The 26,743-nt window shown below is 38.3% G+C and overlaps 1 protein-coding gene across 1 annotated transcript; it reads right to left on the reverse strand.

Annotated features, from left to right (window-relative positions):
• Window positions 1-990: 990 nt before the first annotated feature.
• Window positions 991-25,247, reverse strand: lrrc74b (leucine rich repeat containing 74B). Its single transcript, XM_036598760.1, has 10 exons — window positions 24,904-25,247; window positions 22,728-22,920; window positions 19,555-19,697; window positions 19,278-19,410; window positions 14,082-14,288; window positions 9,357-9,466; window positions 7,012-7,127; window positions 5,133-5,211; window positions 4,863-4,958; window positions 991-1,248 (listed from the first exon to the last, which is right to left on the reverse strand). Exons 1-10 carry the CDS (start codon window positions 25,063-25,065, stop codon window positions 1,132-1,134), a joined length of 1,356 nt encoding a protein of 451 aa, XP_036454653.1. The 5' UTR covers window positions 25,066-25,247; the 3' UTR covers window positions 991-1,131.
• Window positions 25,248-26,743: the final 1,496 nt, after the last annotated feature.

Consider the following 26,743-nt stretch of genomic DNA (forward strand, 5'->3'; position numbering starts at 1 on the left):
GGTTTTTTCAAATTATGTCCAAAACTGAAAAAAGACAAAAATGGAGATGAGATTTTGTTCTGACAGCAGCTATATATATATATATAATTCTATGGAAAATAGCTCATTCATATTGAAGTTATAAGCAGCTTTTCAGCCCAGACTGCTTTTTGGATATTAAAGGTAGCTTGTTAGAAAACATGTCATTTACATATGTCTTAAAGGCACAGTAACAAAAACAACCAGTGTAATTCTAGAGGATAAAGACAAGTTACAAAAATGATCTTTTAAATATAAATTGTGATTGTTTTTGGTACATAAAACCACACAACTGTCTTACATGGGCCTCACAGTTAAAATAAAATAAAGAAAAATGTAGGATATGGGCCCCTTAATATTTCTCTTTTTGTTCCTGGCTGTTTTTCCACATTCAGTGCTCAGTAGAGTGGATACTTCCCTTCCTTCCATGTTTTAATAAACTCACTGACTGCTACTCCTCAGTTAATTTGAACTGTTGACTTTACAGTTGTAACCCAATTCAACATCATTATGCTCAATCGAATATTACAAGGCTTTTGCCTTTTTAAATGATTTGAATGACATTCAGTACATCATATGTAAAAGCTTGAATGCCCCATGTTTTCCATGGCTAAGAAATGAAAATGGTGTGAATATTCAACAGAGCTTTTGTATAATTCCTGTGACCAGCGCTGTGTGTTTTTCATCTTTTCTCCTTTCTCAATGTCAGTGGTTCCTGAAGAGAAGAAAAACTCAAAGATGTGCATATGCTTGAACTACACCTGAGGTTATAAACGTCATCAGCACAAGCACCCATGCATGGGAACATCATTGTGTTCAACAGCTGTTCACATTAAACTGAGCAGGTGCTGCTCCGAGTAACCTTTCGGTGAGTTGTAAAGTCAAGAGTAGAGGTCCATTTCCTTCTGTTTGATTTTAGTAATCAACCTTTAATAAATTCAAGAGGAACAGTTGGAATTACATTTGCTTGCCTAAAAACACTAAAAACACATTAATGAAAATATTTGGTGTAATAAAATGAAATCTCTTTTCAGTCATGCTTTTGCTGACACTGAGTTGACCTGCATGGTAGTGGTGTAGTAGATACTGCGTCTGAATGATTCTCAGATCTGGTCAGCTCTTTGGTTTTTGGAGAGGCCGTATCTTGCTGCCGTGTTTCACTTGGAGATTTGGTAGTGTTTCTTTGATAGAGCTTAACAAGTCTTCAAACTCCTGGTCCACACTGATGTCCTAGAGTGAAAAGAGTGAAGAACAGTGGTGTTGTACAAACCCATTTACATAAAAGGTAGGACAGTAGGTAAAATGCAAATAAAAACAAGTTTGTAAACTGTCTTTTGAAGGTATTTAAAGGTAACTGAAAACTGCATAAAGAAGAGATATTAAATATTTTACCTTATCAACTTAATTTTATATTAATTTTTGTAAATATATGCTAATTCCAAATTTGATGCCTGCACACCATTCCAAAAAAGCTGGGACAGGGGCAGTGGAAGACTGGGAAGTTTATGGAATGATCAGAAACACTTGTTTTGGAACTTTCCACAGGTAAACAGGTAAATAGGTAAGAGATGATGCCCTCACGACTGGGTATAAATAGAGCATTCACAAAAGGATCAGTCATTTATGAGCAAGGATATGTCAAGGTTTGGCACTGGGAAAACTGCACGAGCAAATAGTCCAATGATTTAAGAACATTTCTCAGCACACGATTGCAAGAAATCTAGGTGTTTTCACCACCTACAGTTCATAACATTAAGAAAAGATCCAGAGAATCTGGAGCAATCTCTGTGCACAAAGGGCAAGGCCAAAAACCAACACTGAATGCCTGTGACCTTCAGCCCCTCAGATGACACTGCATTAAAACCCAACATGCTGCTGTAATGAATATAACCATATGAGCTCAGGAATACTTGGTAAAACCCTTGTCAGTAAATGCCACTGCATCTACAGAGTATATGGAAGTATATCAACAACATCCAGAAACACCTCTGACTTTTCTGGGCTTAAGTTTAGTGGAAGCAAAGTGGAAATGTATGCTGTGGTCTGATGAGTCCATGTCATGTTCAAAGAAGAAAAAGGACCATCCCAATTGTACCAGCACAAAGTTCAAAAGCCAGGGTCTGTCATGGTATGGGGATGTGTTAGTGGGTAACTTGCACATCTGTGAAAGCATCATTAATGTAGAGGGCTACATACACATTTTAGAGAAACATATGCTGCCATCAAGACATCGTCTTTTTCAGGGACATCCCTGCTTGTTTCACCAAGTTTTCTGGAACATTTAATTTAGAATAAGGCATCAACTCTAGAATAAGTGTATATATACCAAAAAATAATTAAGTTAATTAGTTAAAACTTTACATATCTAGTCTTTGGACTATTTTCAACTGAATTCAGTTGAATACCCCATTGGCATCTATCTGGGCACATGCCTGGTCCAGACTCCTAATGCTCAAACCTAAGCTTGGAAAAACTAAATAAGGGCATGAGGAAGGACCACTGAAATAAACCACATTCTAAAATTAACAGGGTTCTTTTGCACTAGTGCCATAGGAAAAAAAAACACTTTTGGTTCTCTAAATAACCTTTCATTGGATGGTTCTTTAGAGAATCATTTTTGTAAATGAGATGTGTGAGTCTGAAGAACTTTTTTAAAGTTTAAAGAACCTCCACATTATTGAAAGGCTCTTGGAAGGACCCGAAAGTTAGTATAGAACCTTTACATTAAACCTCTAAAAGGTTCTATCCACCACAGATCTCTTTTTCAAAAATGGTTCTTTAGTCATCCTGTTATCTTTCATTGTTTAAAGTCTCTAAGTAAATGAATGACCATTGATTTCTCTTGTTTTTGCAAAGCAACAAAGTACCTGACATATAAACTTGGATAGCAGTTTTGATTATAATAATTTTTTGGAGGTTTAAAATGTTGGGGCCAAGTTGACCCCAAGGATAAAGATGTCAGCAGTAAATTCGAAAATAACAGGAGGGTTATATGCGGTTTTTCTAAGCCACATTCTGCATCATTCAAAGAACCCTTTGTGGCACCTTTTAAAGGGTAAATCTAAAGGCTCTAAAGGGAAACTCCATACATCAGATAGCAGAAATGAGAACTATGAGAATTATGCTTAACGAAATCTTGAGGATTAAACAATAAACAGAGGTATTCAGACCAGACAAAGGAGAGATGTGTGAGATAAACCAGTGATCAGTGTTAGTCTATCAAAGATTAACAGAAAAAGACGAAATAGAGCTGATGGACCAACATTTGACCAATCAGTGCTCAGCCCATAAATGGTACTTTCTTGTAGCAACTCCTTTTAAAACGTGTTAATAATTTCAAAGCATATTTACTGTATATGTGTGTGAAAGGTCACACTGTTAGGATAGATCAGGTGTAGTTTTTTGCCCTGTAATCAAGCTCATGTTAGCATCGGAGGAAATTCATTGTCATTGTCAACCTGAGTAGTTTTGATTAGCTAAAACCACAAAGTCCAGCTCTGATCTGCTGTCATGTATCTGCCTCAAAAGCACAAAGTTTTTTTCAAAAGTTCTTTCACCTTCAAGATGCATCATCAGAAGAAAGTTTTCCTACTCATGAAACTGCTAAATCTCACTTTCTGAACTTTATTGGCGGCACGTTGTGAGGCAAGAGACATGTTTACTAAAGCAATAAGCCACGAGAGGCCGTGTGTTACTGTGATTTTAGCACGGGAAGGGTGTTCTTAGGCATGATGCGAAGTGGCCTACTGCTTTTATAAAATGGCAGCCAACATACAATATGATGAAATACACAATTTCTAAGAAAATAATTCAGTCATTACATATAAAATCAACAAAAACAAGTATTCCGCCAAGAAATGTAGTTCATTTGGCGTGTGGTATCATTGCAAAGCAACGATGGACCACTGAATGAGGAGAATGTTCGGTCGCCATCGCTGTAAATTGAAGTCATTAAATGAATGTTTAACTTTTTCTCATATAACAATGAACATGATAACACAGCACTGTTTAATGCAAAAACTTTCACTTTATAAGCACTTTTTGGTCCCCAAATTACCACCGAGTTGTATTTAGCACCAACCCAGCAGTGCCCCTCTTCTCAAGTTGGGGCTGAATCTCAAATGGCTCCCTGTTCCCTACATAGTGCACTACAGAGAAAATTCAGCCACATACTCGATAAATGATGCACTATTTGGCTGTAGAGGCTAGAATTTCTAAACTTTCATAGCTAGCACACTAGCTATATAGGGAATATGGAGCCGTTTGGGATTCAGCCTGGGTTTGACGCTATTTCTGTCTGAAACACGAACATTTGAAGCATGTAAAACATTCGAGTGACATTGTTTACCCTGCCGTTTTACAATTAATCATACTGTAAGTGCTTTAATTCCAACCTGTGATGTTAATGAGCCTGTTAGCTAGCTGACCAGCCTAGTTCTAGTTAAAAACATAAGGTGTAAGCCCCTCAGTTTAAATAAAAAAACGGGTTCTTACTTCATCAATATAGTCTGTGGTCCAAGCAAGGAGCTTGAGAGACAAAGATTATTCCATTAACAGCATGTTTTTTTTTGTGCTGTGGTGCAGTGATACACAATTCAGTTGTTGTGAAGTGGTCATAGGTGTGCCTATGTTGTGGACTTTACAATGGCTTCAAAAATTTAAATTTTTGGCTGGAGTGCCTCTTTAACTTTACCCTAATTTCATCAGATTTAATTATATTTTTGCTAATGTTCTGTAAAGCTTGTCCAGCTTCGCAAATTGCTACAAAAGCACACATTTCTGGGTCAAGCATGATTAAATCGACTTTGTCAACATGCATAGAGTGTTAAGAGGTGGGCACATACAGAGAAGTCCAGGTGCTCCATTGCTGATGCTGGGTTTGCTTCAATGGCCTTAAGGACTGCAAAACATCCAGCTGACTGCATGGGATTCCGAGACATCTACATCCACAGAAAATCAGAAGAGCCCGTCAGCAGATTATCAGCGAGTGAATTGTAAGTCAGCACTGAAATTTAATTGAAAGTTTCACTCGATGTGCCACTTTTATCCCAGTATTCTGTCTCAGACACTTCCCCGCTGGTTCTACAGAAACCAATTTCCTCCGCGCGCCTTACTTTGAGGATCCGGATGGTTTTGTTCACTTTGAGGCCCACGGCTAAATGGATTGCTCCTTCAGGGGGGATGCGATTGATACTGTGGATAGAGAGAAATCAGAGAAATGAAATAACATGTTTAGTGTTTCAGAAAGATTTAAGCAAAATAAACAAGACAAATCATCTTCAAAGGATGCCATTTCATTGCTGCCCCCTCAGAAGTAGGGTCAATTTTGACTATGCGGATAGCTTTTTAATGGTAAACAGGCTGATACTGTCAAAGATAAAGGCCAAGAATCCATCAGCCTCATTGTTTCGGGGGAAAAGCACACATGACCTTTGATTTAAGGCATGTTAGTAAAATATCAAATCAAAGTTGCTTGTCTTTTCTCCCAGTCTAGCAGATAGAGGGCAAAGACAGTCTGACAGACGCTTTGTTTACTAAATGCAGAGGAAGATTAACCTAAAGCCACCCTTAAGGAAACATATTGTTACTTAATGAAATCATGACTAGAAGTAAAATAGCCTAGCAAAAGACAACTCGAGTAAAAGAGCAAAGGACCAAACTCCCTATATAACCGCAGTGGAATTTCTTAGCATATCCAGCATCCAGCATAGGAGTTTAAAGGGGCATTCCAGCCTAAGACCAACACCTAATATGCTATTTGCTATGTTATTCAATATTTTGTAATACAGGATTGATCTTTCAGCCTTAGTGTTGATAGAACAGTTTTGTATCCTATTTGTGTTTTTATCCATCAATGTTTTCTCACTACAATACCCAGCATACATTGCGCAAATACTGGTGGTGATAAAGAAATCCTGACTGCTTGTGTATTTGGCCAGAGAACTTGTAGAGAGGTGAATTACCGCTCTGTAATGTCTTCCGGGTTTCTCAAACACTAGAGGGCGCTCCCGAGCTAGTTCTAAATTATTGGGTTAAGATGGAGCATTTGTGCAAAATCATAGTTGCTTAAACATTTTTTGTATATTTTTATATTTTTGAGCGCTTTTGAACTCGAGTTATGGGAGTTTAAAACAGCGCCTCATGTACGTTCATAATGTCAGTGAGCACAAACAGCCAATGAGCTGCTCAGCTCGCCAACCAATCAGCACTCAGTGGCAGTAATGCTGGCGTCCTGCTGCCCAAAATCCGTTTGCCGTAGAAAAAAAGAAACTTACAGGTTAGTTTTCTTTGTTTTTTTAATGAAATGCATACTTCTACTTTCTATAATTAAAGGAAAGTTCTGGACAAGTGATTAGAAACTATTTAAACTTTTTTAGCCATTTAACTCCATTCACCCCCATTCATCGAGAACCTGCTCACGGGCGCCCTCTGGCATTTTGCTGTCCTGTTTTTGATATAATGGGGGAAATAGGAAGAGGCCAGGCTCCTCATAAACTGGCTCTGATTTGGCCTCCTTTTGTATTAGCTAGCTAACGGAAAAAACAGAAACATTTTAAACAGACCTCAAAAATCCCTCCCAAACGCTTTGTAGTTTTCCTCCCACCTTCAAGGTTCATCATCGGAAGGGGGTTTTCCAGTGTGAAATCTCACACTAGAAACTACTGTGGACCTGCTGTATGAGTCAAAGAGGCATGTTTACAGCATATGTAACAATTGCTACATTTTTATTTTGGCTGGCGTGTCCCTCCAGGTTGTTAGGCTCTATTCCTCTCCTTTGAGTCTAAAATAAGAAGTCCAGGATCTGAACCAACAGAACAGACTGATCTTTAATTTGGAACTAGTGACAGTGAGTAAAATGGAGCTGAGCATGCTTTCCACTGTACGTGTAACTGGGTGACTACCCCCCTCTGGCTCCATGCTGCAGAGATCTTCTGCTTCAAGTCACTGAGCTGTGACAGTCATACAGATAAAGTAAATGATAAAGGAGTGTACCTAATATTGATCTCCTCCAGAGTGTTGTTCTCTTTCAGCCCCTCACCCAGAGCCACTGCTCCCTCTTTGCCAAGTCCGTTGTAAGATAAGTCCACAGCTCGCAGGAATATGTTTGCCTTTAAACATTAACACCAGACATTGAGTCAGTCACAAACTAGTGCCCGTATTTCACCACACCATTTATTCCCCAGCACATACAGTCCATACATGTAAATGAAGCTGAAAGAATAGTCTATATTGGATTCATTGATTCTGTGATGTCAAAAAACATTTGCATATATTCACTTATTCAGTCTACAGAAGTTTGGCTCTGCCCATTCAGGCTGAAGCAATAAGAAGTTTTTCAGCTCAGACTACTGTTTAAATAACACACAGGGCAGCCAATCAGAACAGTGGCCATTTACATATCATCTGAATTTTCTATTTTTCGATTTTTATTTTTCTACATGATTTGAGCACAGCTGTCATACTTTACATTGTGTGTCAATTTCATGATGAATGGGCCAATAGAAATGCTCCAAAAGTGTTCGGAATCAAATGTCTTTACATTAACTTACATTAAAAGTAAAAATGTTTTTGTCCTCTCCTGTAAAGTTGCCATTTTTTGGAGATGTCTGTTTTTTGTTGTTTTTTTATGTATATTAGTGACATATGAGTTTAAAGGTGCAGTAACAAAAACAACCAATTCATTTCTATGAAAATCCTCTTTTTGTGTACATTAGAAATGTCATGAGTGGAAAAAAAGCTAGTTGGATTGTCATGACAAGTTTGTTTATTGATAAAACATTGATATAACTGCCATGTTAACATTAAAGTTTGCTGTGACAGATGTTATAATGTTTGATGTCATGACAGCTAACTAGAGTATGCTTAGCAAAAATGATCATGTGACAGAAGCAGTCATGGCCACAAACATTATTGGCATCTGTCATGACAAATAACTGGAAAAGGCAACATGACACTGTTATAAAACTAAATATAATCTGTAAAGTATCAAAAAATTCTAATTAAAAAAAGGCTAATTATTTTGCATGACATCATCGGTCACACTGTGTATATGCTGCTTAAAATTCCAGCACCCTCAACTTAAAACACCTTTTTGTGCCTGTACCTACTCGTCTCCTACAGCAGTGCTGCGGTAGCCTCTAGAATGAGATTTGATCTGGTTTAAAGACTAAGAGATCCCCCTTCTGATGATGTATCTTGAAGGTGGGAGGAACTTTTGAAAAACTACAAAGGCAGGTAAATGAGGATGGGCTTTGATTAGTGCAGGAGGAGTTAACATTACTGCTAGGAAGCCAAATATAACATCTGTATTTATCAGCCACTACATCAGTACATATCTTCATCTCAGTGTGTTCCCAATGGTTGTATGATGTATTTGCGTAATGCATGCCGGATATTATGATGAGAGAACATTGATGGACGAACACATGAATACAAAATCATGAATACTATGAAACCGATGAGGCAGAGGGACATAATAGAACATGGGACCTTTACATGCCATGTTAAGGCTGGAATGCCCCCCCTTTAAAGGGGAATTCCACCGATTTTCAAAATGTCTGCATAATTCAGTGATTAATATGCAAACAAAGTCTTTCAGAGTGGTTTGGTGTGAAATGCTCTGTTCTAGAGAAACTTACAAAGTCAGAATTGTTCACAGTGGTGGTGATAGGAACCAGACATCTGAAGACTTCCATGCCTCTCAAAGACCCCTCACCGAGAGTTATTACATGAAATGATTATGAATATGCTGCTCAATGCCTGAGAAACTGGTTTATGATAGTTTTGAGAGATGATTTTGGTCTAAAAGTTTTTTTTTTAGCCATTCATGGTGGAAAGGTACATGCAGGGTATTGTGAGGTGAAAGAGCCCCCCAAAAGAAAACATATTTTTTTCAGATTTACCGCTATTTTATCATTTTCAACATTACATATAAAACTCAGAAGACATCGGTAAGTTCATTGGTTGTTTCGCATAGTAAATAAAATGGCATTACGTGCATTGTATACATCACGATTTCTGGTTCTCTACAATGAACCATTTCACATCAGCCCACTCTGAATGAGGATGTTTGCATCTCAATGAGTAAATTATGTAGAGAAAAAAATGGTGGAATTCTCCTTTAAGACTTAGCTAGGAAAAGTACATTGACAGTTCAGCACATGTTGAAGTCACTGTTGTTTCGAAGCTCGAGTTTGTGCAGTACTGAAAACTGCCTTGCTGTTTGCAGCCGTCGCGGATTAAAGTATTAGGTGTTTAATCACGGTTATTGGGCTGATCGATGCGGCCGGGCTGGAGTGGCTTCCTGCAGAGCATGAAAGAAAAGTTATCACTTTTACCCCAAGGCCTTTGGCACAAGCAATGGCTCCTTTTCCTCGAATGCAGTTCCAGGCCAGATTGAATGACTTCAGTCCTGTGTTCTCAGCGAGAGCTGCACCCAGAGTTTCCCCTAAGGGGGGAAAAAGAGGGAGAGAGTAAAAGACAGAACTCTTAAGTATCCATATGCCTCTAATGTGAAACATTCGCAATGGAATTTGATTATGTGAGGCTTATGAAAGAAAAGGAGGAGAAGAATTGAATGTACATACATTATATCACACTGTCACTGCCTATTAGGCTTTATCATTGGTCACGGGGGTAGAAGCATAAGCATATGCTTCGGTATGGTAGCATGGAAGCTTTATAAAGATAGAGAGATATTGCCATATGCACTGTAGAGGGAGAGGTGCCAGTTGGACGGGTTATGAATGCATGAATCATAGCTTGCTCACAGAATCATTCCACATGAATGCTCCAAAGCTGTATTTTTATTCTTGAATTATATAGATCATGAGTCCGTCTTCACACTCCTGTCATTCATTGTGCTGTAGCCAGAAGGCTCTGCATCTACAGTCCTCCCACCCAGCACACTTCAGCTAGTCTTCAGTCATTCATTATATGTGAGATCCACTGTATGGATCTGTATGACTGCGTTAATCCTCTATGCATACACAGGGCTCCTGTGCAATGATGTGAAATGTTATATTAAATGAGTGCTTTAGTCATAACAAGTGTAGGATTGCAAGTATTTCAAGGAAGAGAGCTTGATGTTGCAGCATAGAGGATTTTGCACATTTATCAGTCTTGGAAACAGGTGCTTCATGTAAATGGCAAAAACACCTACTTTAATTATCCCAAATAGAATCATTTTATGCAACATTACGATGTAAAATACATAAAAAGACATTTATCTATTTTTCTTTTCTGATTCCACAGGTGTTCAGATCAAAGGAGGATAATCCAGGTGTCTGCTTTTTAAACGCTTTCTCCGTATGATGTTCACTGAAATTGGCCTTCTGTTTGTAGACTTCAAAGGATAAATGATGATTTAGAGTTATGTTTTGCATTAAAGGGCCCATATACAACATTCTTGAATTTTATGTTTTCTCTTGAGGTCCACTTATGACATTTGCATGGTTTTAAGCAGTGTGCGAAATACCCACTGACATTCAGGGGGTCCAACGCTGGCTGTCTACTCCAGCATTGGCTGGCTGCTAATTCTCTCGCTATAGCTGCGCTGATGCTTCAGTGGCAGCAAAATGTTTGGTTTAACACATCTTGTTTTGGAAATGCTCTTTTCTACTTTGGTAATGCGCTTTTCCACACATTAATTGAGATCTCACACACCTATGTTTTATATACAGCATATGGACAAAAATATTGGGACACACCTCTTATTCATTGAATTCAGGTGTTTCATTCAGTCCCACTGACACAGGTGTATAAAATCAAGCACCTAGCCATGCAGTCTGCCTTTACAAACATTTGTGAAAGAATGTGTCGTTCTAAAGAGCGCACTGAATAGGATGTGACCATTGCAACAGGTCAATTTCTTCCCTCCTAGATATTCCACAATCAACTGTGAGTGGAATTATTGAAAAGTGGAAGTGTTTAGGAACCACAGCAACTCAGCCATGTTAAGGTACAGAGCGGGTCGACGAGTGCTGAGGCACATAAAGGTCGCCAACACACTGCTAACTGCAGAGTTCAAACCTCCTCTGGCTTTAACATCAGCACAAAAACTGTGCCCCGGGAGCTTCATGTCAGGGGTTTCCATGGCCGAGCAGCTGCATGTAAGCTTTACATCACCAAGCACAATGCGAAGCACGCACAGAGCCCTGACCTCAACCCCATCAAACACCTTTGGGATAAACTAGAGTGGAGATTGCGAGCCAGGCCCTCTCGTCTAACATCAGTCTCTGACCTCACAAATGCTCTTCAGAATGAATGATGCTGTATTGTGCATAACACACACAGAGCTGAAACACTCCGTAGAACTTCAGTATAAATGGGTGGGGCTAAACTGCTTTAGATGGAAAGGTGTACGTGAGTGTATATGTACATGAGTCGTCTTCACATCGCCGGAACAATGAATTCAAAACAGGCTGTTTTGGCAGCATAGCTTCCATACACTTTCATGGACTTGAGAAATGAATATCACATTTAGTAACTTTAACAGTGTTTTTAAATGATTTCAAACCCATTTATTTAAAAAAGTGAGCCATGATATAGAGCATTTAAGAAATAGGTACAAAACATATTCGCATAACAATATTAAAGGGCTCAAATCCTGGAAAACTAAACCTCACGTTTTTCATTTTGTATTGTTTTCATTTTGTGTTGTTAATGTTTGACAACTGTCCAGTCCATAAGGCCTGTATGTGGAAATTAAGTTGCATAAACAGCCTGTTTTGTGTTGACTGTATTTGTCACAAAAACAACGCATTGACATACTGTACAGCAGCTGTGCTTAAAAATGTATTATGTTCATTGTGTTAAGAGACAAAGTGTCCAACCAAGTGGTGCTTATTTTAAACAGACCATTCCAAAACTGTACTTTCTTTTTGGCAAAGTATTCTTTCAAAAGAAGGCTGTCGTGTTTCAGATTGTTATTGTTTCTTTACAGGCTTTGCAGATTTACATCCAGAATGTCTGTACATTTCTGAGTTCATGATCCATGAATGACACCACAAACTCACTGAACACCATTATAAGAAAACCAGCCCCAGACTTTGAGGTATCCACCTCTTTGCTCCACAGTAATACTATTTCTATGTATATTCACCTATTGACATTGAAGTTATAAGGAGTGTTTCTGCCTAGATTGTTTTTAAAATGAGCAAACAATCAGAATATTTGCATATTTCAGTCTTAAAGGCACAGGAACAAAAGAAGCCTTTTTAATTCTAACAGGTTCTAACTGTTTTCTCCTGCATTTTTAGAGGTTGCTTCCAACCAATACAGCTACATCACAGTAATCGTGTGATCCAGGTGACTGTGAGGTCACAGTACACAGTTGCTATTTTACTGTTATTTACATTTTATATAAAGTAAATTACTGTGAAAGTAATGAAACTAGTAACCAGTTATTTAATGTAATTTTACAGTGAAATATTTTACAGCGTAGTTAAAGTCAAGCACATCTAACAGAGGCCTTGCACGTGGGCTGAAATTTCACAATTTTAACGAAATAAAGTGTTTATTGGTGTTATGTGATACAAACTGAGGTAACAGTTAATCTGTTCGATCTTTTTTTTCCTTATGCAAGATGAGAAATGTCTCCTTTTACCAGTGCAGTGCCTTAAGACTCAGAGATAAATCATCTAAATGAGATTGTTGTATTCAATGCATTGAGGCTTTGGTAGCACTGCGTTCTCTTACGTCCATTTGGTCGTTTGGACTGTCATTTGGATTGAGGCGTATTAAACAGAGCTTTTATGGGCACGGTCATCAACATTATTTACAACCCTGAAAACATTCAACTCTTGCTGTTTTATGCATTATTCACAATGCAGAATCTTTCAGCAGGAGTAATGTTCTTCTTCAAGCGCTCATGATCACTCGTGTCGTCTCCATTGCCAGATGATTCCGCCCTAGGCTACGCAGTCTGGAAACGACTAGGACATTTTCCGGGACGCACTGCCTGAAACAGACAGCCTTGACATGTCTCAGGCGGCGCGACTTCCTCAATGAAGTCTGGGTTTGGTACATTTTCACAGTTTAGTTGAGAAGATCCAAACACTGGTTGGCTGCACACATCATACGCAAAGCGAGAAGGCAGGAAGGTAAACCCCGTCCCGTCACACTTGTGTAGTTACTGGATTTGACAGAAAAAGACGGCTGGGTTGTTTTTGAGATCTGAAAACTCTGCCTATGAAGACTGTTTGTTCTGGCCTGGAAATCTCAGTGTTTTTGTCATTCTGATTGACAGTTGTCAATAATATAAATACCCTTTGTGTTCACTTTATTGGTTGAGTGCTTGTTTTGCTTTTATTTGAGGTTTTGGTGTTGGTTATTGCAATTGTTGATCACAAGCCTTCAAGAGTGGAATAGAAAGCTTGTGAAAAGCTTTTGCCAATCTGATTGAATACATTTCGATTATAGGTTAAGACTGAAATCTCAGTTTATATGCTCACTACAAGTAATCCGATCCAAAATTACGTGCATGCATAGAGAACCACTTGGTGGAGATGTTGCCATGACACCAAGCATCACGTGAGTCCAGTCAGAGTGAGATGAGCAGCAGTGAGCAGTGCTTGTGTTTTTAATTACTTCAAAATGATGTCAGACTCAGGAAAACATACTTCACATGTACTTATTAAAGAAGTAGGTACATGTATAACCTAGGAATAGCTCAGCCAGTTTGCACTGTAGTCCCTGTAGTTACTGAATAATAAGCCTTACTAAGGGATTTTTAATTCTTGAAGAACTGCCGCATAATGTAAAGGATCTGTGCCAATTTAAGGCTTAGAACCCTTACATTATGTGGACGTTCTTTAAAAGTTCTTTATGACCCATCCATTGAAAGGTTCTTTAGCGAAAGAAAAATGTGGTTCTTTTATGGCATCAACCCTTTTTGGCACCTTTATTTTTAAGACTGCTGGATAGAAGATACTTAAAAATGTATTGCTCACAGATCTCCACCAAGTGTCTCTGACCATTCATTCCATGTCAGCTGACCAAATGCTTTACTGCTGAAGAAAAGACCAACTTTTTAACTTTAGCTACGTTATCCAAGGCCATACCTGCTGTCTCTCCTAGCCGGTTGTGACTCAGGTCCAGATGCTGCAGGTTCTGGCTCCTGCTCAGGGCCTCAGCCAGGTGTCTGGCCGCTCGCTCGTCCAGACAGTTCCCTGAGAGGTTGAGCGACACCAGGGTGGTGTTCTCCAGCAGCATGCTGGCCAGAGCCTTCGCACCATACTCACCCAGGTGGTTCTCTGACAGGTCTATCTCTGAAAGAATATCAACATCAAATACATTTATTTATTTATCCTCATATGAAAACATTCATAGTCCAGATCATCTGAAGACTCATATTTGTAGATTATGAATGATAGAGCTTGGATTCAGTGTTCTCAATAATATAAAACCTGCAACCTAATTGCAGATATGCTTTCATTCATTTTAAACGTGACACCAGAAGGTGTTTCAAGATGTTTTATTTAATCTTCCTAGTTGTTTGGGAACATTAAAAACTTCACATATCATGAAAAATGTTCCTTTTTTCTTTTTCACTGAGTGCGTTTACATGCGCTCAATAATCTGGTCTTAATTAGATTTCTGCAGTTATCTGATTATTCAAATGGTCATGTAAACAGCACACTCCAATTTCTTAGATCAGGGTAAGGTCAAGAAATCCGATTAAGAAATCTGATAAAGAGAGCTGGATTTTAGCTTAGTAATCAGATTTCTCAGTGCATGTAAACTCTTACTCTGATTTCTTTCGGATTTCTCAGTCTGCCCATGTGTGAAAACAGACCGCTGTACCAGAATTAGGCAAGCAGCTGCAAGATGGCAGCAAAACACTTTTGGAGTGATGCTGAAACCAAACACATGCTTGATGAAATAAAGGATTTAAAAATTCTTCATCTTCTAAATGATGCGTGTTCATATTTTCAGGTAAAGTGGCGCGATGTTTAAAAAAAAAGCCACATGAAATTTGAGTTTCACTTTACGTTTACGTCGCATCTTCTTCTGTGAGTTTATTGGCTGGTTGCAAAGCAGAAATCTGATTACTGTCTGACTCATATAGACCTTGAGTTTCCCCATTATCTGATTACCCATAAGCATATAAATGCATTGATCGGAACACTGACAAAATCTGATCTTCTGCAGTTATCAGATTATTAAGTGCATGTAAACGCACTCACTGTTTGTTTTTTTTTGACAAAGAAGAGTTTAATGCAGTTTCTATAAACTACAAAACAAGCTTGATTTTGCAGTCATTGTTTTTGTGATGTCACAAAAACCAATGCATTTACATTACATCCACTTCCACCTATTCGGCCTGCAGTAGTTTAGCCTCATCCATTCATTTTAAAGTGTTTCAGCCTAGACTGCTTTTTGAATGAGGCACAATACAAGGCAGCCAATTAGAGCAGAGCAGGGATGCGGGGAGGTGTCTTAAGTTGGGGGTGCTGAAAATTTAAGCAGCACATCTGTAACGTGATCAGTGATGTCATGCACAATGATTTGCCTTTTTTGTTAGATTTTTTTTTTTTTGATAATTTACAGCAGACAGAATGCACCATAACCGACTGTGATGAGGCAAGAGATGCAAATATATCATCGCTGTCCTAACGAAAACATGAATATCCTTTTTTTAAATTTTTTCTTTTTCTACATCATTTGAGTATGGCAACACTCTTAAAAAGATGGGTCTTCAAGGGTTCTTTAGTAAAGGCAATGGTTCTATACACTCTCAGAATAAAGGTATGAAATGGTCACTGGGGCAGTTCCCCTCTTGTCACTGGGGTGGTACCCTCAAGGGTACATCTCAGTACCTTTAGTCAGCAAGCTTAATTGTACCATAATCCACTGATATTATATTTTCTAAGCTGTACTGACTCCACACACCCCGTCTCGTCTCCAGGCTTTTATTTTATTGTTCTGTTTTAAAACATTATATTATGAAAAGGTACAAATACGTACTTTTTTACTGGGAAAAACTTATTTAGGTACATAATTGGACCTTTAAACCACCAATGTACATTGTGTGTACCTTGATGAAAGGAAAATGTACCAGCACAGAACCTTTATTTCTAACAGTATACAGAACCATGAACACTCAAAGACCTGTTTGCATGCTTAAAGGGTTCTTTGCATGGTGAAATGGTTCTCTGCATTGATGGAAAATGAGCTGTGATGAACCTTCTTGAAAATGGATCTATACAGCACCAAAATGGGGCTCTTCTATCATTACGATGCCAAGCTTGTAGCAGTAGCAGAACCTTTTTGGTTGAATACATTATACACTTTCTTTACAATATTAATTGTCAGATAATTCTAAATGTTAAATAAATGAATCAGATTTCAGGTTAACAGGCTCTGTGCTTTGTTCTGTCTGAAAGCTTTAGCTCATACATGTACGGTATTGCTTAGTGACGGAAAGCAGTCGGTCACCTTTGTTCTCTAATTCTGCTCCAGCGTTGTGCGAAGCTGTGCGATCAAACTCAGAGCCTTATTTAAACAAGAGCTGGAGTTTTTTTCCTCCTAATAAAGCCAATCTTGCCCTTTCATTAGATGTGCTGACAGACTGAGGTCGTAATGTGCTGAAAAAAGCAGCAGGAGAAATCCAACATGTGAAGCATTAGGCTGTTTCAGAATTGAAGGCTCCAACTACGTCAACTTCTCTCTAACACAGCTTATCAGACTTTGTGTATAATAAGATATAATATATATAATATATTATATAAGATATAAGATATTTCTGAAGATGCCTTTTTGACCATGATTTCAAATACAATTTTTGTCCACACCAATGGCAGCAGACCACTGAGAGTATGTCATCATTTTGTAGTCAGCAGTGGTGGACGAAGTGCACAAATCATGTACTTGAGTTAAAGTAGAGATACCCAAGGTAAAAATATTCCTCCAGTAAAAGTAGAAGTTCCTCCCTTTAGACCTCCACTTGAGTAAAAGTACAAAAGTATTTGCCTTCAAATGTACTTAAGTAACAGAAATAAAAGTACTAAAAGACTCGCTTCATTAACTCATTTTAGGTAAAAATACTCCAGTGTCACACTTGGTAAACCAGTCTTTTAATAAAATGCCATTAATTAGTTTGTCACTGATGTCCATTAAAATTATCATAAGCACAAAACACTGAAGGCAAACAATTTACATTATGTAGAACTGAGTGGCTCTGAAATAACTTTTTGCAAACGAGCAAAGTTTCAGTTTAAGATGAACTTGCAACTTACAAGTTACAAGTTTAAGTTTAATAAAAACCTGCTTTAAACACAGATTCATCAAATGTGTTTTCCTTTACTAAACTGCATCTGTAGGTCTCTGTTCATAAACATAAACTAGACAAAACAAATTTACTATGTATAAATTCAGAAAAAAGACAACTGCATATGAGTACATAGATCTATATTGTGGTCTATTTACACAAAGTTAGGTTAGTTCATCATTTATGCTGGAATAGACACTCCCAGTTTTTTTCTGTGCTGCTGCACTGACGTTGAACCGTATGCTTGCACTGAGTAGGAACGTCCAACAGGTCAAAACAAGCTCAAAACAAAGTGTGTGCTGTACCCTGATTGGTGTTGTTGCTTCATGCTTCTTTCGTTTTGTCATGTCACGTTTTTATGCACACATAAACCAAAAGGAACGACAGATTTCGCAAAATGTAATGGAGCAAAAAGTAAGATGTTTGACTTTGAAATGTAGTGGAGTGCAAGTTAAAAGTCCCCATAATGGAAATACTTCAGTAAAGTAAAGATACACAAAAACTACAGTACAGTAACGAATTACATTTACTTAGTTACTGTCCACCACTGCTGGTCTTTGACTTGGACATTGTAGAATATTAGTCTTTTTGTTGTCTTCCTGTGTTGCTCTGGCCTGGTGCTTGGAATCTCTGTCCTGCTGAAAGGTGAATTTTCTCTCAAGCTTTAGTGTTTTTTTTAGCAGACTGAAGGAGGTTTTTGGTCTTGCAGTATCTCTATATTTTACACCGTTCATCCATCCTTCAGTTTTAACAAGATGCCCAGTCCCTGCTGAGGAAAAGCATACCCACAGCAGCATGCTGCCACCCCCACACTTCACTGGTGAGATGGTGATTGTTGAGGAATGAGCAGTGTTAGGTTTGTGCCACATATAGTGTTTTGAATTTTGGCCGAACAACATAGTTTTTGTCTCATCTCACCACAAATTACTAATTATAGGCCAGTTATGTCCTTGTTAGGACAACATCTTTCATCTGTATAATATAATATTTTTGTAACAATATATATATATATATATGCATAAACCAATCAGGCATAACATTATGACCACCTCCTTGTTTTGACGCTCATTGTCCATTTTATCAACTCCACTTACTATATAGGTGCACTTAGTGTGTGTTGTGCTGGTCTGGCCGGATCAGACACAGCAGTGCTGCTGGAGTTTTTAAACACTGTGTCCACTCACGGTCCACTCTATTAGACACTCCTACCTTGTCCGTCCACCTTGTAGATGTAAAGTCAGAGACGATAGCTCATCTGCTGCTTCACAGTTTGTGTTGGTCATCCTCTTATCCTTCATCAGTGGTCACAGGACGCTGCCCACAGGACGCTGATGGCTGGATATTTTTGGTTGATGGACTATTCTCAGTCCAGCAGTGACACTGAGGTGTTTAAAAACTCCAGCACCACTACTGTGTCTGATCCACTCAGACCAGCACAATACACACTAACACAGCACCACCACCACATCAGTGTTACTGCAGTGCTGAGAATGATCCACCACCCAAATAGTACCTGCTCTGTGAGGGTCCATGGGGGTCCTGACCACTGAAGAACAGGGTAAAAGGGGGCTAACAAAGTATACAGAGAAACAGATGGACTACAGTCTGTAACTGTAGAACTACAAAGAGCTCCTATATAGTAAGTGGAGCTGATAAAATGGACAATGAGTGTAGAAACAAGGAGGTGGTCATAACGTTATGCCTGATCGGTGTATATATATCAACATGCATGTGCACCACCTACTTTACAGGCAGATTTTAATTAGTTAAAGGAGACAAAGACAAAGGCTGATGTGATGCTGATGATACGTTAGGTAAGAGAGGGTTAAGAAGGAATGACAGACTCAGGTGGAGCAGCCAAAGACAATCAAGCATCACAGGTGGTGAAGTTAAACAGGCTGTGTGCTGCTGGTGTTTGGGTTTAGATATATAGTAGCACATGTATGGAAGTGTGTATGGAAGGTGTTTAGCCGTTTCAGAAAAGCACCTGTGATGTAACAGTTCTCCTTCAGCATGTCAGCCACAGCCGCCCCGCCTACTCCTTCCATCCAATTATCTCGTAGATTCAGCTTCAGGATGGAGGTGTTGGTTACCAAGGGAACCGCCAGAGCCATGGTACCCTACAGAGCAGAGTCGTCAAAATGTCTTTTTTTTCAGTTGTTTATTTATCTTTGTGATCAATGGTGAGCAAAATAAGACAAATAAGCTCTATTCATACATGGTTTCTATAGTGACGAGCATATTTTAGAAGACTTGAAGTCTACCTGAGGTCCAAGGCCATGGTGCACCATGCTGAGTTCACTCTGGTGCATGTTTCTGAGGAAGTACGAGACAGGAATCACACCGAGCCTCTTACACGCCTCTCTGTAGCGAGCCTGGCCAGTGGGATCATACTGATCTTTCTCATCTGTAACACAAACAAAACAGGACATCTCTCATTCTCCTCAAAGCTGGCAAGATCTCATGATCTTTGATTCCAATAGCCGGTCTGGTGACATCATGGCATTGTTATGTAATAGTATGGATAACTGATGACCAGTGAGTGTTAAATGATTCATTAACCCTTTATGTTATGGTTCAGTGAAAAATCAACACAATTTTCCCTCAGATGCCCTAAATGTAACCAATCAGCCAAGACATGATTGGTCTGAAGTTTGTTTCTTTAATTTGGCAACCCAATTCCAAAAAAGTTGGGACAGTAGGTAAAATGCAGTAATTTATAAATGTACTTTGACCTGGATTTAAATGAAAACAGTACAAAGACAAGATATATCATGTTTTATTTGATCATTTTAATTGTTTTTTGGTAAATATACACTCATGCTGAAATTGATGCAGCAATTTACACAGCAGCAATTTAAGACTAGGAACATTGTGAAACAACATCCTAAACAGGTGGTGCAATCATGCTTGGGTATTAAAGAAGCATCCAGGAAAGGCCAAGGTCAAAATCCACAATTGAACGCCTGTGACCTTCGACACCTTAAATGGCTGCATTACAAACCAGCATGCAGTGTGTTGTTGTGACGGATATCACCACATGGGCTTTGACAAACTGTAATGTGTACAGTGGAAGCCAAATGTCAAAAGTATCTAGAAACACCGCCGACTTCTCTGGGCCCAAGCCCATCTGAAATGGCCTGATGCACAATGAAAACATGTATTGAGGTCTGACGTGTCAACCTTTCAGATTGTTTACTGGAAATAAGGTTATGACATTATGTTCTCTGGGCCAAAGAAGATCAGGACAGTTTTTTGGAATGTGATCATGGGATTGTGTCTTTAAAAGTTATTCATTGGTGCTCTTTGAAACATAATAAAGCTTTTAAGTGAGATATCCTCTTATGCTTGCTGATGGATACTGATATGTTTCCAGCAGGTTTATTTTCTTGTGGGCCTGTTTTAGCATGCTAAATGGTGAAAATGCACTTCTATTATGCCTGCATTATAGCTACATTAGACTTGTAACTCCAGTGAAAAACCAAAGATACAAGCTTTTGACACCAAATATTTCTTATGATGATATATATTTGGGCTAAGAGGAAACTTGTGTACATTTGATTTTTTTTTTTTGCGCCAAATTTCCTTTCCTTTTTAATTAACTCCTTAACAAATATTTTGGTGAAAAATCAAATTTATATACTTTCCCCCTTACGCTAGATTTTCAGAGCAGTTTTGGGCACGTATTTACAAAAAAGATTTGGGTGACTGTTGAGATAAACATAGAAGCAAAATGTGGACTACAAATGTTTTGGCTGATTGACTACTTCTGAGGTAAGTGGTAAACTGTGTACCATTCCTTAAAATTTCAGACTTTTTATTTAGTTATTGATATTAAGACTAATTAGTTAGGAAATACAATAAATTATTCACTGACTACTATATATTACTTACTAACTATCATGAATTATTATGAATTATTAAGCAGCCATCATAAATTACACACTTACTCACTTACTACTATGTATTTTTCAGTAACCACTATGAATCTGTCAGTAACTACAATGAATTGCTCACTACCTACTTCATTTTACTCAGTGACTGCTATAAATTATTGAGTAGCTTTTATGAATTACTCACAAGATACTATGAATTTTTCAGTACCTACTGTATATTCTTCAGTAACTATAATCAATTACACATTAACTGCTATGTATACATATAAAATACATATTCAGAAAAAAATATTCAGAAACTACTATGAATTTTTCAGTAACTTCTATGAAGTATTCACTAGCTACTATGAAGTACTCACTATTACTAACTATTATACATTATTACTACTACTAGCTACTCACTATTATCAATTACTCATAAAGCACTATGAATTACTCACTAATTATTAAGAATTATTCAGTAACTACTATGAATTATTCAGTGACTTCTTTGGGTAACACTTTATTTGGATGATCCACTGTAGATGCTTTGTAAGTCTTTGCTCAATCTGTCTATAAGTAACATTCAACTAAATACCCATTAAATGCAACTGAACTTCACATTCAATGTGAAAGAGTTTATTTAATCTAACCCTAACCTAAACCCTAACCCTAAACCTAACCTTAACCTCAAGGCATAACCTACATCTACTCCTAATCCTAACCCTAACCATAATGTTGTTGATGATCAGCAAAGTATCACCAGAACGTTTGTTAATGATTTAAGTATCCGTACAGCATCTATAGGTGACCATCCAAATAAAGTGTGACCCATCTTTGAAACTAATAGGAGTGAGAAACTGAAGTGTGGGCATACAAACCCACTGAGATTAGAGGTTAACAATATGCAAGTCAATGTGCAAGAAGCAATATTTGTAAAAATGATCTACTGGTGAAACACGATCCGTTAGCCGCCTGGTGGAGTGAAATAGTATCATTGGCAAATCAAATATTACAACACACCGTTGTTCGCCATTAAGATGGCCAATTATGATAAATGTGGAAAATTCCCAAGCCATTCATTAAGCTATGCAGAGGCACACTGCATTAATACAGCAGATGGTCATCTCTAATAAGCTGAATAAACAGCCATGGGAGAGAGAGGCCGAGAGAGAGAGAGAGAGAGAGAGAGAGAGAGAGGGAGCACATGGATGAGGGTTTAGAACAGTGATTTATGTAGATGTAGGAGACTGCGTAGGTGTTCCAGTATCTTCAGAACAAGCAGGTGAGAAATGGAGAGATAGAGATAGAGAGAGAGGATCTGTCTGAAATCAAAAGTATGACTCATGACTGTTAGCCCGTTTTATTCCCTGTAGAGCAGCAACCACACACTCTCTGCCCCTTAGCTTTCTGACACCCTCCATAATAACACGAATCACCCACGCTCTCTCTCTTTCTATCTCTCTCTCTCTCGCTTTCTCTCGCACTCTCTCTCTCTCTCTCTCTCTCTCTCTCTTTGTCTCACGCTCTCACTTTTTCACTTTTAATAAGAACTACATAACCTTCAAGCTCCAGCTCTGTGTCATAATCTTCATCCGTGCTCAAACACACTCCGTCTCTGTGCTGTTCGTCAAACGCTCCACCGCTCTGACCAGTCTCCTCCTCATCCTCCTCATCTTTATCTCTGCCATCGTCTTCCTCATCTTCAGCCCTCTCCCCTGCGCTCGGACTCCGGCCCCTCGCTCTGACCACTGTCTGTGAAAATAAGTAGACTGTCCGTCAAAAGTTTGGAAAACCTGGCCTTCTTTTGGAATTTCGGTGAATTTTCTTACTTTTACTTTGTAAGTAAGTAAGAAACGACACCTGCAAAGCTTTCCAGCTATTTACTAATGCACTTACATCACACTTACTGTGGCCACTTTATTAGAAACACCTACCTTGTAGCTCCACCTTGCTGGTGCACACTTTTTATTTGTCCTCTGGCTCTTTATTCCTGGTCAAAAACTATATTTAACAGAAAATTTCACAGAAGCCTCAACAGCTAAATATAATATCTACTTTTTTAGTGTTTTCTTTTATTATGACTTGCATTCTTTTCAGGAGACTTGTTTACATTTTAGGAACACTTGCAATGATGTTGAAGACTGGACTCTGGGGTGGTCAGTCCGTCTGAGAACACCAGCAGCCTCTTTGTCTTTCTCTATTTTTCCTTTTCTCAGTGAGGCTTCTTGGCAGTTACACATCCTTTCACACTCTTAGTGTTGAGTTCTCTTATCACAGCGGAAGGATGGCTGTGTATTTTTTCAGATCTGAAGCAGGAGTGGAGCTTTATTTTCTCCTCTCTCTCAAAGATGAAAGCTTTAAGTGCTGTTTATCTGATTGGGCAGTTTTTGTGGGCTAACAGGTCTTGCTTGGTTGTATAGAGTTGCATTTTTTCTGTATTTTGAACAGCAGTTTTTGGAACTTTTTTTCACATATTTTCCTTTGATTTTCTTCTTCTTTATGCATGTGGATTATCTTGTATATGTACTTTTATTAGAAATAAATAATTTGTACAGAGTGGCCATTTTGACAGTGGATTGCTATTTATCTGATGGTGACAAATGGTGTCTACCAATTTTTTTGAACTTTTTTGAGTTTTATTACTTATTTTCTTTCCTTATGCAAGTGGATTATCTTATATCTAATCTTCTCAGTAATATCTTGTAATAAATTAAGGTCCTTTTGTTTAGAAAGTAAATAAGTGAAGGGTGGGCTCTGACTTTGTACAGTACTGTATATGTTGGGTGTTTCTGATATAATGTCCAATGACAGTTGTCACAAGGTAGGTATTTCTAATAAACCCTCAGTGTTCTTTACGGCACTCATCTTCATACTGATTAGTGTTTCTTTGGAAAGCAAAGCAGGATTTTTTTTAAAGAATGATTTCAGTTTTCTTTTCCAAACATTTATTTGAAAGCACAGATGGAAACATTTTGGCCCAAAGGTGCCTTAAGAACTGAAAGGTTTTTATGAAAAGCATAAAATGGGTGGGCTTTTGCATTATTATTAGAACATTGTCACGAACACTGTCAGGTGCATTTGCATGTTTTCTGTTTTCATCTTCTGTATGCTTTAATATCTGTTTAATATAGTATATTAAAGCTTTAGTGTATGTTTTAATGTGTTAATTTATCACAAATTGACTAAGAAATCATGTTGATTTGTATGAAAAACACAGTAACACTTTCTATGAATGTCACATTTGTAAACATGTATAAACACATTCACAACATGTTATAATGCAATCATAAGGCATCATTGTAGCAATAATTCTATGATGTTCAACCAGTTTGGAGCATCTGAATTACCAAGGACTTAATCCTCAGTGATGCAGCCCTAACAGAACCAGCAGTGAAAAATGAAATATTGTAAATCCCATGACATAAATAAACTTTGTATTTGTCTTTACACTCTCCAAGCTGGGACTGAGTTTTTTTGGCACTGACAGTATAGCATGTTATTAACACTACTTATAATGCATTATATTAACACTACATAATATAAAATAAACATGGCTGTAAACTGTAATTTAGTGTAATTAATTTTTTTAAACATATATAACCATGTTTATAATGCCTTATGAATGCTTTATAACATGTTAAGAATGTATTTATAAATGCTTACAAATGTGACATTCATAGAAAGTGTTATCAAAAACACTTTTAAAAGTCCCCAAACTCTTATGTGCTCACTCACCTGGCTGTCCACACTGCCTCTGCTGTAGATATTTCGTGGTCTGCTAGTCGGCCTGCTCCCAATCCCTCCTAACAGCTCTTGCCCATGACCCACGTCATCATCATCATCCTCACGTACCGAGGGCAGCAGCGTCTCCTTGGCTACCCTCTTACCCACCACCATACTGAATGTATGTGGTAGTGATGGGGGTCTGAATCAAGAATGTTTCTAAACTTTCTCTGTATTTAACCAGACAGGCTTAATCTGTGAAAACAGGCCTCAGTCAGGTATGCAGGTGTTCCATTTCTAAACTTAAACATGTTCAACAAGAGCTGAGTGAAAGGAAATCACTGCAGGAGTGTGTCTTGTTGTGGGTGGTCCATCTGAGATTGACACACACTCTCACTAACTGCCTGGCTTCAGACACCAACTTTAGCCCACACGCTCCAATCAGCAGGAGGCTCTGAACAGTGGGGGCGGGCCAAAGTCCAACCGATTTACTTTGTTGACAGGTTGCCATGGCGCCAATCCTCCCCTCTCTTCTATTGTTTCCTCGTCGAGGGGTTTCAGAGTGAGAAACAGTGATGTGAAACCAGATGACATACCTGACTCTGAATATCTTTAACCCCTTAAATGGCCAGGGCCCACCGGCAGGCCCAAAGTTTTATTACACACTCCAGTTTGCATTGAAGTCCTTGTAGTTACTGAATAAGAAGCCCTAGTATGCAATAAACCTGGGATTTTAAGGGGTTAAAAATAAAGATTTCTAAACAGTTCTTGGCTTGGATGTACAGCCATATGCAACAATTTGAACACCCCTGGTCACACTGCATGTTTCATCTCATTAAAGAAGTGTAAATAAGTTAACACATCGTCTACAGAGAACAAACTCAAATGTGGCATTTTCTGCATATTTTAGAGCATTTTAATTTATTTGCTGAGTTTAACATATTGGAAAAATATAAAACATACAGACAGAATGTGCCATGAATTCTGCACAGGCCACATTTTGTATGTTTAATTTTTTTTTTCCAATATATTAAATTCAGCAAATAAACAGCATTACAATATGCAGATGTGTGTTCCGTGCAAAGGATGTGTTTACAGAGCATGGAATTTGACCACTGAACACCCCACGAGGGTGCCCAAACTTTTGCATATGACTGTATGGTTATACAGTTGCATTTCCAAAAAAGTTGGGATGCTGTGCAACATGTAAATAAAAACGGAATGCAATAATGTGCAAATCATTTCAGCCCTATATTTAATTGAAAATAGTACAAAGGCAACAAATCAAATATTGAAACTGAGAATTTGAGTTTTTGAAAAATATATGCCCATTTGAATTTGATGCCAACAACACATTCCAAAAAATTTGGGACAGGGGCATGTTTACCACTGTGTTTCATCACCTCTTCTTTCAACAACACTCTGTAAGCATTTGGGTACTGAGGAGACTCACTTGGTTTAGAAATGAAATATTCTCCCATTTTTCCTTGTTGTAGGATTTCAGCTTCTCAACAGTTTGGGGTCTCGTATCATATTTTTTGTTTTATAATGTGCCAAATGTTTTCAATGGGTGACAGGTCTGGACTGCAGGCAGATCAGTTTAGCATTCTAACTCTTTCACTATGGAGCCTTGCTGTTGTAATACATGCAGAATGTGGTTTGACATTGTCCAGCTGAAATTAGCAAGGCCTTCCTTGAAAAAGATGTCATCTGGATGGCAGCATATGTTGCTCCAAAACCTGTATATATCATTCAGCATTAATGGCGCCTTCACAGATGTCTATGTCACCCATGTCATGTGCACTAATGTACCCCCATACCATTAACCATGCTCGCAGTTGAGCTGTGTGCT

This window comes from Colossoma macropomum, unplaced genomic scaffold, assembly GCF_904425465.1.
Source record: "Colossoma macropomum unplaced genomic scaffold, Colossoma_macropomum, whole genome shotgun sequence".
Taxonomy (NCBI): Eukaryota; Metazoa; Chordata; class Actinopteri; order Characiformes; family Serrasalmidae; genus Colossoma; species Colossoma macropomum.